A 12,861-nucleotide genomic window follows, 5' to 3' on the forward strand; every position below is an offset into this window, starting at 1 on the left:
GGAAGCGGCAGCAGATCAAAACACGGGGGAAATCACCTGAATGGCTGCTACTGGTTGTGAAAGTACATATTTGACTTAGAATATCAGTTTTTTCTCACATGGCTGAGGAAATTAATGTGAACTTAAAGAATAAGGGCTCTCATTTTAGCTTCTAGAGCGCCTTCCATAACCTCTATAATCTTTAGGGAAAATATTAAGACAAAAGTGTTTTCTTTCAAACTTTGTATCAAATCCCATCAGCGGTCAGCATTTTTCACACACTATAATCGCCTTAGAACACACTACAAATTTTAATCCCCTTCATGGCCATCACCAGCACCTCTAAGCCCAAATTCCTGAAAAACTGCTCAAGGTATTTTAACCAAATAATGAAAAGCACCCTTTCCGAGTAAAGTTGTAACTTTTTTACATATTTGGTGCAATTCATTTCACTTGTTTTTTTTAAGGTCGAGCCTGAGCCAGCACGCAAGTGCTGCTCTAGCGATCTGTTGTAGGATGAGTGTGGAGGAGAAGCCCCACACACTTCATTGGCTTGTGTCTTTGCCCTTCGTAAATGCTGGGGTCTGATTCTTTAATAGGCTTGCTAGTCCCTCCTTACTGCGGCCATGTCGTCATTGGTATCCTCTAATGGCTACTGGCCCCTTTACTTCGGTTGTTACACGGTACGTGTCTTGTAAGCACTATTTTTCTTTATTGAGTTTCAACTATTTCAGGCTCAACGAGTGCTTCGCTTACATTGAGCGTGGGAGGGCGCTTTCAATTTCCAAGCAGCAGGGCCACTGTGCTTCTTGTTTCAGCATGGTAGCCATATCACTTTTACTTTTATCTACAGGGTGGCAAAACACAGGTGAGGAAAAACCCCCCTTTTTAATTGGAATATTTGATTCTTGGATAATGTTTCGTTTTTGAAGGAATAATAAACTTGGGTAAATGCCATCCACGGCCGCCGCACTTCTGGTTTCAGCATGGCCGTGCGCATAACTTTACTTTTATTTCTTCTGGAAGATGCTATGCTTTGAGTCAGGTGCATTTGATCAGCACGGTAGCCGTGAGAGCAGCGCCCGCTTCACAGAGATTTGGTCACAGATAGCACGTTTCGTCAGGGGAAATGCTTGGATCACCTTTTAAATGTTAACACTGCATGAACACATTCCTGTATCTGAAGTGGCATGGCTAGTTTGACTTAAGGTGTAAGTTCTCTAATATATGCAGTACAGAGGTAGGCAGTATACGCTTAAGTGCTTCGGGCTTAAAACAAACAATGGAAGCACTATATCAACACCCTTTCTATAAACGCTCCAAGTCTAGAAGGCTCCAAAGAGATCAGGGGACTTCACTTTACTCACAGACAATGCTCCTTGTTGCATATTAAAACTTACACTGTGCATGAGACTCTTGGGGGTTTGGTGAGAGGGGGGGCACAAAAAACCCTGCTTTGATCTCTTATGTCTGCTGCGAGCTGTCTGGAGCTTCAGTATCCAGCTCGGGAGATCTTTCAGGTTTCCTATGGTTGTAATTCAAGCCTATTTTATGCAGCACGATGGCAGGAAATCTCCCTCTCCTTGCACAGTGTAAAGCCGCTTGCCTCTGGGAAGCAAAGATAATGAGGGTCCCTCTCTCTGAAAGGGCACATGGGAAGGTAATCACTCGAGAAGATGGCTAAAGGCTAGAAGCCTATTTTAAAGATGAAATTAGCGAGAGAGCATAATTGCCCCATTGCAGAGTGGTGATGGTGGTAGATCGTTGTGTACTGTGTGACCCCTCCCAGCACCCATCGCTTCCTCTTGTGTGTTTATCTAGCTTGCTATCTCCCTAATCATCTGCAGCGTTTTCCCAGTGTCCGACAGGCTCAGTTACCTTTGACCTGTTGATATGTCATGTATGCAGGCCCTCAGGAGGTCACCGTTGCTGGCTTTCTGCAGTCTCCCTGCACCCTCAGGAGCTGTAACAGGAGTCTCTTGTAAAATGCTAATACCTGCCTATTATCTGTTTTCTTGCTATTTCTTCTCAGATGCTGCGAGTATGCTAATTCAAGCTGTGGAAACACCAGCTGTTTTGCTTGAGATTCTAAGCAAACACACATGATAATTTTGCAATGTATAAGCAGTGTCACTTTAGCGTGATTTGTCAGTCAAATGTACACCCCTCTCAAATAAGTGCAACAATCACCGATTAATGTAATTCAGTTTGGTTGTTATCAGTGTGATGTGGGTAACAAGCATTGGAAAAAACATGGTAGTATATTTTCACTTGATACTGGGGTTACCTCTTAATAAAGAGCTGGAGGGTATTTACAGCATGCAGAGTTTCACTTCCTGCTACCATTTTCACCATGAACCAGGACATTGTTGGTGATGTTGCTAGGTATACCCCTGCTAGCTACAGCTCACTTTAACCTCCTCACATGGGTTCAAGGTCATGGTATAAGCTCGTCCTACTTTGCTAACAAACTTACATTTTTCTCTCCTACCAGATATTGCAACCTACCGACTTACACCATCTTCAACTCCAAAAATGTCCAATCCACAACACCTATTTTGGCACCAAACCAAAAAATACAACTCAACAACATAATTACACAAAACGCCACCTACATCCAGTCCACAACATACAATTCTACATCATGCCACAAAATTCAACGGCACAACACATAATTAAACTCCACTGCATACTACTCCACAACACAAAGTACCATTCCACATAAGTACACTCCTTAACACACAATCCTACTCCACATAACTCCAGTACACTCAATACCACATGATTACTATCCACATAATTCCACAGCACACCATGCCATAATTCTACTACACAAATCCACTCCACACAATTCCACACCACACGATTCCACAACCAATACAATCCAAACCACATAATTCCACTACAAACCAGATGCTTATACTCCATAACACATAGGTAAAAAACACTGCCATTTACAATTCCAATAGCTCTAACTCAAACAAATGCGAGAACGATTGCATTTACAATGCATGTTCTATATAGATTCCCAACATTTTCAATGGGTATTTTTTTTTTTAAACTTCATTTTTTCAGCAAGATGTACAACATAGTCCCCCCCCCCAGATTTGGCATCGGTAGAAATAAAATACATGTGTACACAGTTCATAGTCCTAGTACGGCTCCAGCAGTTGCAGATATAACAGGAGATACAATAGTCAAACCCTCGGGATGCAAAGCAATTATAGAAACTGACAGTAAGGAACCTTGTGCGCAGTCATCAGGGCATTACTCCAACACCAACTCTCCCTCCCCACCTCCAGCCTCCCCGTCCTCATGTCCCGATTCCTCAGAGGATAACAATTCAGCACTGGTTGCATCGGAATCGCTGCCAGCCGACCCCACAGCGCACATCATACGCCATGCGAGCAAGTCCTCCTGCAGCCGCTCATCCTTACGCGTATGCCGCATGTGCGTCTCCTCAGCCAATGTCCATTCCCCAACATCCCGAAGCCACAATGACATGTTTGGTGCCCTCTGCCCCATCCAGGTAATAGCCACCCGTCTCCTAGCCAGCACCAAGAGCAACTGCAGCATTTTATACGATAGGTCCCTCCTCCGAGGTTTGGGGACCAGGGCCAACAAGCAGTGAAGTGGGGTCAGGTCAATATGCAGGCTCGTGACCTTCCGGATGTGGACTACCACTGCCCTCCAGAAGTCTCCGACCAGCGGGCACTCCCAAGCCAGATGGAGAAATCCAGCTCTGACTGTACCACATCTAGGACAGGCATCCGATTTATCCGCGGCAATGCGGTGCAAAGCAACTGGGGTCATGTAAGTGCGGTGTACAAAATTAAAATGGATCAGTTTGAAACGTGCGTTACACAACACTTTCCTGGTAAGTGTCCCTATTCGTTTGCGTTGTCCCGGGTCCAAAGCGACCCCTAGATCCGCCGCCCATGACGGGGATATCGGGGGGACCGAATCACACCTCATCGCCGTATATAACAGCGTTATCAGTCGCCGTCCCGTGCCGCACAACAATAGGATATTCAAAGTATGGGACACCTGGGGCGCCTCCGGGAATTGTGGCCAGGTCGCCCTCGCCATGTCCTGCAGGCCTCTATAATGGAGATACTGACCCCCAGTGAGACCAAAGGCCTCCGTAGCCCTTTCCAGGGTCACGAAGGAGTCGTCCGGATACAGGTCTGCCAAAGTTGCACAGCCGCCCTCACGCCATTCCCGGACCGTCATGTGTTCCTCCATTAACGTGACCGGTGCCAAGATCCACACCGGCAGCTCACTATGAAAGGGGGCCCGTCTCAACACCCTCTCCACAACTCGCTGCCAAAGTCCTGCAGTGTGTCGAACAATGTATGGCAGGGATTCATCCGCTCCTCTACCCCGCATCAAGGCCACCTGTAACGTCCTCTCATCCGCGCTACCCGGCAGGCGTCGCAACTCCCAATTGTCCGTACCCGCGAACCAGCGCGCGGCCGGTAGAAGTTGGGCCGCATAATAGTACAGATCAAATCGTGGGGCCTCTATGCCCCCCTCTTCCCAACGTCTGACCACCATGCGCAATGCAACTCTGCTGCGCCTGCCCGCCCAAAGTAAGGAGGTGAGAAGCGTATTAAGTCTGTTGAAAATGCGAGGAGGGAGAGGGCACAGGGTATTCTGCAGAGTATACAACACTCTCGGCAACATCACCATCTTCGAGACGGCCAACCTTCCCATGAGAGAGAGTGGGAGCGTATTCCAGAAGGATACGGACTGTTGTAGGGAACAGAGCACTCGGTCGGCGTTCCGGGCCAGCAACTGCTCATCAGAGTCGGCCACTTGGATTCCCGGGTATCGGAAGGCCTCCATTTCCCACCTCAGTCCCAGGGACAGGAAACCCACTCTGGGGTCCTCACCACAGCCCGCAAGGGGGAAGATCAAGGACTTTGCAGGATTAAGGCGCAGCCCAGAAGCTGCACCAAAACGATCCAAGTGTCGTAACAGGAGCGGCAACGACTCCCGAGGGGAGGTCAGGTAGAACAGTGCGTCATCGGCGTATAGCGAGACCAAGTGCACCGCATCCCCCACTCGTATCCCCCAGGGGGCCATCTCCGCACGGAGTGACACCGCCAGGGGCTCAATCGCCAGTGCGAATAGGAGCGGTGACAGGGGGCACGCTTGACGGGTGCCCCTGCCCAGCTGCCACTCTTTCGATCGGGCCGCCCGAGTCTGACCCTGGCTGTAGGCGCACTGTAGAGAATTCGGATCCAGGCGCAGAAGAGGGGCCCCACCCCGGCCATCTGAAGCACCTCCAAAAGGTACCCCCAGCTGACCGTATCAAAGGCTTTAGCCAGGTCTATCGACACCAGGATCTGAGGATCCTCCCTATCACGCACTTCATGGAGAACGTGGTTTAAGCATCGAAGGTTCATGGCGGTGTTGCGGCCCGGAATGAACCCGCACTGATCCTGATGGACTAAGTGCGCCATATGTGGCGCCAGCCGGGTGGCCAAGATCTTAGTGAGGATTTTTGCATCTGTATTAATTAGAGTGATAGGTCGGTAGGCCGCAGGATCACAGCTATCCCCACCTGGCTTCAGAAGCATGCAAACCTCACCCTGTTGCATGGTGGGTGGGAGTGTGGCGCGCTCCAACGCTTCATGGTAAACCTGCAGGAGATGGGGAGCGAGGGTATCTGCAAATGCCTGATAAAATTCTGGTGGAAAACCATCTCCACCCGGCGTCTTAGCCGTCGGTAGGGCGGCCATCGCCACTCTGACCTCTTGAAGCGTCACCGCAACGTCCAGTTCCTCAGTATCCTCCCTAGAGAGGGTCTGGAGAGTCAAACCGCGAAGGTATGGCTGATACGATGCCTCTGTCACTAGGGGGTCTGCAGTATACACCTTCTGCAGATGAGCGCGAAGCACCGCAAGGAGGTCCAGCTCCGAGTGCACCAGGTCCCCAGCGGGGTTTCTCAACGCAACGATCCGTGCAGGTGCCGATTCCCTTCGGAGAATCCAGGCCAGCAGGCGGCCCGATTTGTCCCCTTCACGGTGGAGTCGCTGGCGATATCGGCCAAGAGTAAACCTATCCAGCCGGGTGAGGATATCATGAACGCCCTCACGGGCCGTCCGCTCAGAGTCTAAAGTCGACTCATCCAGGTCCGGAAAGGATTGGCAGTGGCAGTGGCGCTCCTCAGCACACTTGAGTTCACGGAGCAACTGTCTCCGGACTCCATAAGTCAGGCCCATGCACGCGCCCCGCACAACCGCCTTAAGGGCATCCCATTTGGTCGCATAAGACATGTTGCCAACTCCCCAGTTCAGATCCAAGTAGGTACGTATGGTCGCCTCCACATGTTCCCGTCCCACCGGATCCTGCAGGAGATCCCCCGGCATCCTCCAGGTCCGCGGGCAGGAGGACTGGTCCACCCATTGTACCACGCACGTTACGGGCGAATGATCGGACAAAAACCGAGCCTGATGAGTGACCGATAAAACAAGGGATGCGCTGACATTGGCAGCAAGGACTCTATCTAGCCTACTATGGGTATTGTGCGTGGGGGTATAACAAGTGTAAAGCTTCAGTCCCGGATTACTGAGGCGCCACACATCGACAGCACCCAGGTTCTCCATCACCTCCCGGAGACGCGCCGTCATCCGTGGTTTCGTGCCCGCGCGGGGAGGATGCCTGTCCAGCAGTGGATCCAGTACACAATTAAAATCTCCAAACCAGAGGAGGGGGGCATCTAAATCCGACACTATAAGCTCCTGTAAGCCGGAAAAAAAACTCGGGTCATTTACATTAGGGGCATAGGAATTCACCAGCAGGAAGTCCCTCCCATCCAGCTTCACCCGTAGTAGAAGATATCTGCAAGTGCCCAGGCCACGCACGTTCCAAGTAAAAAATTTGTATCCCATAAGCATTGGCCTTGCCCATCCGGGCAAGCAAGTCTAGCATCCGCAAGCAGCCTCCCAGGGGCCTGAACAACGGTACACTCGATGCAAAAAACAGTTTCCCCCCATAACCCCCCCAACCCCACAGTTCCCCCAACCACACAAGCTCTGAAGAAATCCCCTCCCTCCCCCACCCATGAGCAGGAGCAGCGTAACAAGAAAACATGCCACCCTGCCCTCCCCCTGCCAGTGCCAGCCAAAAACAGCGGAACTTCGAACCCCTGCAAAAACAGTCTCCCTACCCCCACCCGCGAGCAAAAGGCCAGCAACAACCAAAAACGCTACCTGCCCTTCCCCTGCCAGTGCCAGGACGTACACAGCCACCCCATACAACCCACTCAACCCACACTCACACACAACCAAACAGACCCGCCCACCCTCCCCCCCCAGCTCCCCGAGGACCCAAAGTTCCAGGACAGTCTCCGGGGACGTCAATTGAATACAGTTTCTATGCTGGGCGACAATTCGCCATGGACTCGTGGACCCCACACCACGTCTCCCCGTCCAACGGGGCACCAGTCCTCTGCTTCAGCCAACCATCCAGGGCTCCCAACACCAGGGAGAGACAGCATTGGTCTAACAAAGATCCAGGAAGGGGGCCCCCCCACCTCGGAGGACAACAACGCTTTAACAAGACAGTACCTTAGATCAGAGCTCACTCAAGCTGTGGTTCAGAAAGGCCAGTTTCCGGGATCACCGGAGCAGCGGAGTCCGTATCCGGCAAAGTTTCCTGCAAGGTATCTGGGACCAGGATCTCACCAGGTGTAGTCGCCCCAGGGGACTCCGGGGCGGCCCCCGTTGATGATGTTCTCATGCGGAGTGCTCCATCTTCCCCCACGGTTACCCGGGGCCCAGGAGAACCCCGGGATCTGGATCTGCATCTCCCTCTATCTCGACGGCGCCGCTGGGGGCCGGGTCCCCCAAGTCTCGCGGGGGCCGCCCCGCTCACCAGGGGGTAGGTCGTCTCCCCGTATCTCGAGCCACTCCCACACCTCCGCCGGGGACTCGAAGAAGTGAGCGGGCCCTGGGAGAGCACCATGAGTTTAGCTGGGTAGAGGAGCATGTATTGGAGTTTCATTTCCCGGAGTTTCTGCTTAACTCCCAAGTAGGACTTCCGCTGCTCCTGCACCTGTTGAGTATAATCAGGATAGATGGAAACTCAGCTATTTTCGATTGTGAGGGACTCCATTTCCCTCGCGGCCCTCAGGATACAATCACGATCTTTATAGTTCAGGATCTTTGCGATTAGGGCTCTGGGAGGCTCGCCCGGCCGTGGAGGGTGGACAAGGGCCCTATGCGCCCGTTCAATGACACAGACACTGGACAGTCCGGTCGGGCACAGTTGGGTGCGGATCCATGTCTCCAAGAAGCGCTCAGCGTCTCCCGCCTCCAGGCGTTCCGGTACGCCCAGGACCCTGATGTTACTCCAATGGGCCTTGCCTTCCGCGTCCTCAGCTCTTCTCTCCAGTGCACGGGCAGTGGATGTCAGGTGTGCAACAGATTTTTGCAAGGAAGCCACTTCAGTCTGCAATTGGGCAATATTGCCCTCCGCATCTGAAACCTTGTCCGCTACTTTACGGAGATCCGTCCGGAGCAAATTGACATCTATGGATACAGTCTTGATCTGCCTCTCCAAGGCAGAATGGGATCCCTGAATAGCCTTCAGGATCTCTGCCCGGGAAGGCTCAGGCGGGCCATCCCCCCCATCTTCCGGGCCCGTCTGTCGCGTAATCCTCTGCGATGGCAGACGTGGGGTAGTATACTGCACAATGGTGTTGGGTTGGGAGGATTTCGCAGACCTATCCTTGCGGGACGCCATCTAGAGGGGTAGATCGTGTGCCCTCCCAAAACGTTAGAGAGTTCCTGCCAGGTCCCACCGGCTAGGTACAGAGCACAGTGGTAGTCCAAAGACGGGATTACCAGGTGAAATGGCAGCTCATTAGGTGGCGTCAGGCAGTTGCGATCCGAGCGGTGTCCAGCCCAGGTAGGCCTCGGTGTAGTCTCCCCTATAGGGGTGGGAGCCCGACACCCTCCATGAGAAAGGAGAAATGTGCAACTAGCAGTCCACGATGCACCCACCGGGCCAGGCGGCAGGATCTCCGACGAACCGGCCGATATAATCAAACCGGCACCCCCGCTAACCAGTGCACTCGGTACGTGCCCCTTCACCTCCAAGGGGCAGCAGAACAATCTCCAAGCCTCCAAAGGCGCCCCCTCGGGAGAGCGTAGAGGTACGATTCAACGTGGGCCAGGGGTATCACAATCCGTATGCCGCTGCAGCATATGGAGGAAGGCGCCTCGGCAGCCGGGCAAAATGGCGTGCAGATGGGGGAGGGGCGCCAAACCACTCGCATCCTCCGCGGTATAGCACCTCAGGCCGCCGCCGGTCTCACCGCCACCGCGGGCCCCCCCGTGGAAGGGCCGCTATAGTCCATTGTCCAGTATAGGGGCAGAGGCCGTAAGCTCCACACCCGCAAACAAAGAGGGACAGCCCGCTCAGGCCGCGCGGTCACTCAGCGCGGAGACGGCCTCCGATGGCCACCAGTTCCAGCAAGGATAGAAGCGAGCCCCGGGTCGCCGCACCGCCTCAGCCCTTCGTCAGTCTTGGAGAGCCCCAGGGATCAGGCAGGTACTCACCCGGGGCAATGTTCCCCGAACGGGAGCTCCTGCGTAGCAAAGGATCGAGGGGGAGGGGCGGGCGCCGCAACTCCCAACACGGGCCGGCGGGAATCGCCGGGCCCCAGGTCAGCCGTCAGCCACTCTGCCCCGGTCGCCAGTCACCGTCCCCAGTATTCGGAGGTCTGCAGTGGACGCGATCAGCCTTGGAGCAGGGAAGCGCCTCCTCCGAGCGGGCCACCCGCACCGCTAGTCTCCTGCGCAGGCCCAGACCGCGGTCTCGCGTAGATCCAGGTGGAGCCGCAGTCCGCCGCCCCGATCTCCGGCGGCGATTGTGGGGGTTCTGGAGGTCGTCCCGGCAATGTGGGGGTCCCCAATGCGTCAGGACTGTATACGGTCCATTCGCTCCCGCTTGGAGAGCCCAGCAAGGATCTTTTCAACAGGATAATTGGGTCCTCGGGACGGAGCTGGTGAAGCTCACGTCCCGTCGGCCATGCTGCTTGGCCACGCCCCTCGGGAATCATTTTCAATAGGTATTAACATGAGAAATCAGCATGCTAGGAATCCCTCCTCCCCTCCTTTTCTTTGCTCCTGCTTAATGATCACCCTGAAACTGGAGCAGGAGGTGGATGATTTTTTTAAAATGTAAGTGTAGTAAAGATGTGTCTAACAACGCCAAAGTTTTACCGAAACAAGATACACAGGAGCGACCACCACTGTGTAATATATGTATTTTCTTAACACAAACATCTAATCTGCACTAACAGGTTAAAAATATTGCCCAGGACTGAAAGCCTTTGAGTCTTAAACACAAAGAATCACTGGGAAATAAGTACAGCCATGACCGTGCGCAACTAAGTAAGTTAATATTAGGACTCCTGAACTCTAAGTGCATGAGATCTCCATGTTATGTGCCAGATAGATGTCCTGTGAATAAAAGGATGGGAAAGAGTTTAAAAATGTTAGCTTTAACACCGTATTCTACGCACCTTAGCAGATACTCCGCAAACACTGCTGGCTCCGGCAAAATGTGTTCCAACGAAGATTCACCTTCATCACCCTTTGACTTTAGAAATTCACAAAGGGATTTCCAATAAAGTACGTTTTCTGGTGTTAGCTTCTCTGTAGGAATCAGTTTTCTAGGAACAGAGAGTATTCATTCAAAATCTCTTTATTTCGGCATAGTTGCCATAAAAGAGTCACTACACATACATATAATAAAAAACATTTGACATAAAAAACAATCGACTAAAATACATTACATAATAAAAGTAAATCAAAGCACAGACATCAATAAGATACTAGAGAAGGAAAAAGACCCCCACTAGTTGCTATATTATTCCTGTTTTTATGAATAAACTTTATTCACAACTGTTGACCCTTTTTTTTCCTTAGGAAAAAGATTGAATATAAGAATCTACTAACACTAAATATTATTGTTTGGTTTGTGTTAGTTATAAGGATTCTCAGAGCCTGTGTACATGATCTCACACCCAACAATAGGCATATTGGTTTTATCCATCTTTTCCTGGCCAGTACATAAGCAGGACAAAAGAAGAAAATATGAGACTCATTTTCAATCTGGTGGCATTCACACATGGAACAAATTTCATCAGTCACTAAGGATGGGGCATTGGGCCTCTTTGCCCAGCGTGCCAAAGTTGTTTTTAGTAAAATATTCCCATACCTTAATTTTAAGAATAAAGTTTTGGCAAGAGGGGGCTCTATCTCATCCATAAAGGTCTCAAATAGTGGTGCATTCTTAAAGCTAAGAAAATTTGTTACTATGGTCCCAGCAGTTGAGGCACTTGTTGTCATATTAGCAATACAGCTCCAGAAAGCCCTTTTTAAAATTAGTTTCGAGTTGGGCGGTAATTGCTCAGGGTTCTCCCAGAAATGTTTTAGGACTATTTTACTGAACCAGTTTTTGACGTGCTTTAACCATGGGATAGTTTTTTAATTATCTAACTCCATGATTTCTTTTAGCCCGTCCCTATAGTCGTGTAATTCTGGCACCCGCCATAGTCTGACCCATAACATCAGTGGCCGGATTATAGTGTGGTGATCGGTTCTTTTGATGTTTAGGTCTAATTGAAGGGGCACTAGAGGAGTGCCTCTTGGGACCCTTACCAGGCTTCTCATGAATTTATTGTCCAGGACACAAAGTATCCTTAGACCCTGGACCCCATATTTCTGCGCCATATAACACTGCTGGTTGTACCTTAAATTTAAAAAGTTCAATCGCCGGAGACACAGCTTTGCTAGTGCTTAGACTTTGCTCCCTAAGGATTGGCTTTGCATTCTGAGCGAATGCCACTTTACTTTTTTCCATTTGTGCTTTCCATGAAAATTTGGAATCCAATGTGACCCCTAGATATGAGAATTGGGAGACCGATTCTAGCCTTACTCCTTCCAAGAATAAGCAGCCTTTGTCAGTTTTTGTTGGATTTAGGGCCATACATTTAGTCTTTTTCCCATTTATCTCCAGTCCTTTCTTGCTACAGTATTCGCTAAAAGAATTCAGTAGTGCCTGGAGTCCTTTCTTAGTTTAGGAAATCAAAATAGTGTCATCAGCAAATAGTAGAGATGTTACCCTTTCTCCATTCAATTTTGGAGAATCATTTTTACATCCCTCTAGGTGTGACGGGATGTCATTCACAAAAAGAGAAAAGAGCGTGGGTGCCAGTATGCAGCCTTGGCGAACACCGCGCTCGATAGGGATTTTTTGGGTTAGTTCCCCACTTGGGCCCCATCGAATTTTCGCAAAATTCCCTTCGTGTAACTCTTTTATCTGAACTAATAAACTAGTTGGCATCCCTACTCCACTCAGAATGTTCCATAGGAGGTTGCGTGGCACTAAATCAAATGCTGCCCTCAAATCAACAAAAGCAACATATAAATGACCCTTTTTGATTAAAACGTATTTCCAATAAAGGCAACAAAGTCTAAATATCTGATCAATTGTGCTTACTTTACATCGGAAACCAGCTTGGAATTTAGTTAGAATTGCATTTCCATCCATCCAATCACTGACACGAGATAAAATGTGTCGTGAGTAAATTTTCTGGAGGATATCCATCAGGCTGATTGGCCGATAATTAGAGGGATCCATCCTATCCCCTTTTTTAAAAATTAAAACAATTTCAGCTCCCCTCCAACTTTCGGGGAAATCTAAAGTAAGGGATAACTTATTGCACAAAAGGTTAATGTATGGTACCCATACTTTTAAATTGTGCTTGTATAAATCCCCAGGGATCTTGTCTAGACCTGGTGCTTTGCCAGACTTTATTTGGTTAATTGCCAGCTCGGTTTCTCCTAAAGTGAAACCCAG

General features: G+C 50.3%; 1 protein-coding gene across 1 annotated transcript in view; it reads right to left on the minus strand.

The window, feature by feature from the left end:
* The window catches only part of NCAPG (non-SMC condensin I complex subunit G), a 453,174-nt gene that overhangs the window by 284,835 nt on the left and 155,478 nt on the right, over positions 1-12,861 (minus strand). Inside the window, exon 8 of the mRNA XM_078678420.1 lies at positions 10,520-10,669. Coding sequence (XP_078534546.1) covers positions 10,520-10,669 — 150 coding nt within the window. The remainder of the gene's footprint in view (positions 1-10,519; positions 10,670-12,861) is intronic.

Source organism: Lissotriton helveticus, chromosome 2_2 (assembly GCF_964261635.1).
Source record: "Lissotriton helveticus chromosome 2_2, aLisHel1.1, whole genome shotgun sequence".
NCBI classification, from domain to species: Eukaryota; Metazoa; Chordata; class Amphibia; order Caudata; family Salamandridae; genus Lissotriton; species Lissotriton helveticus.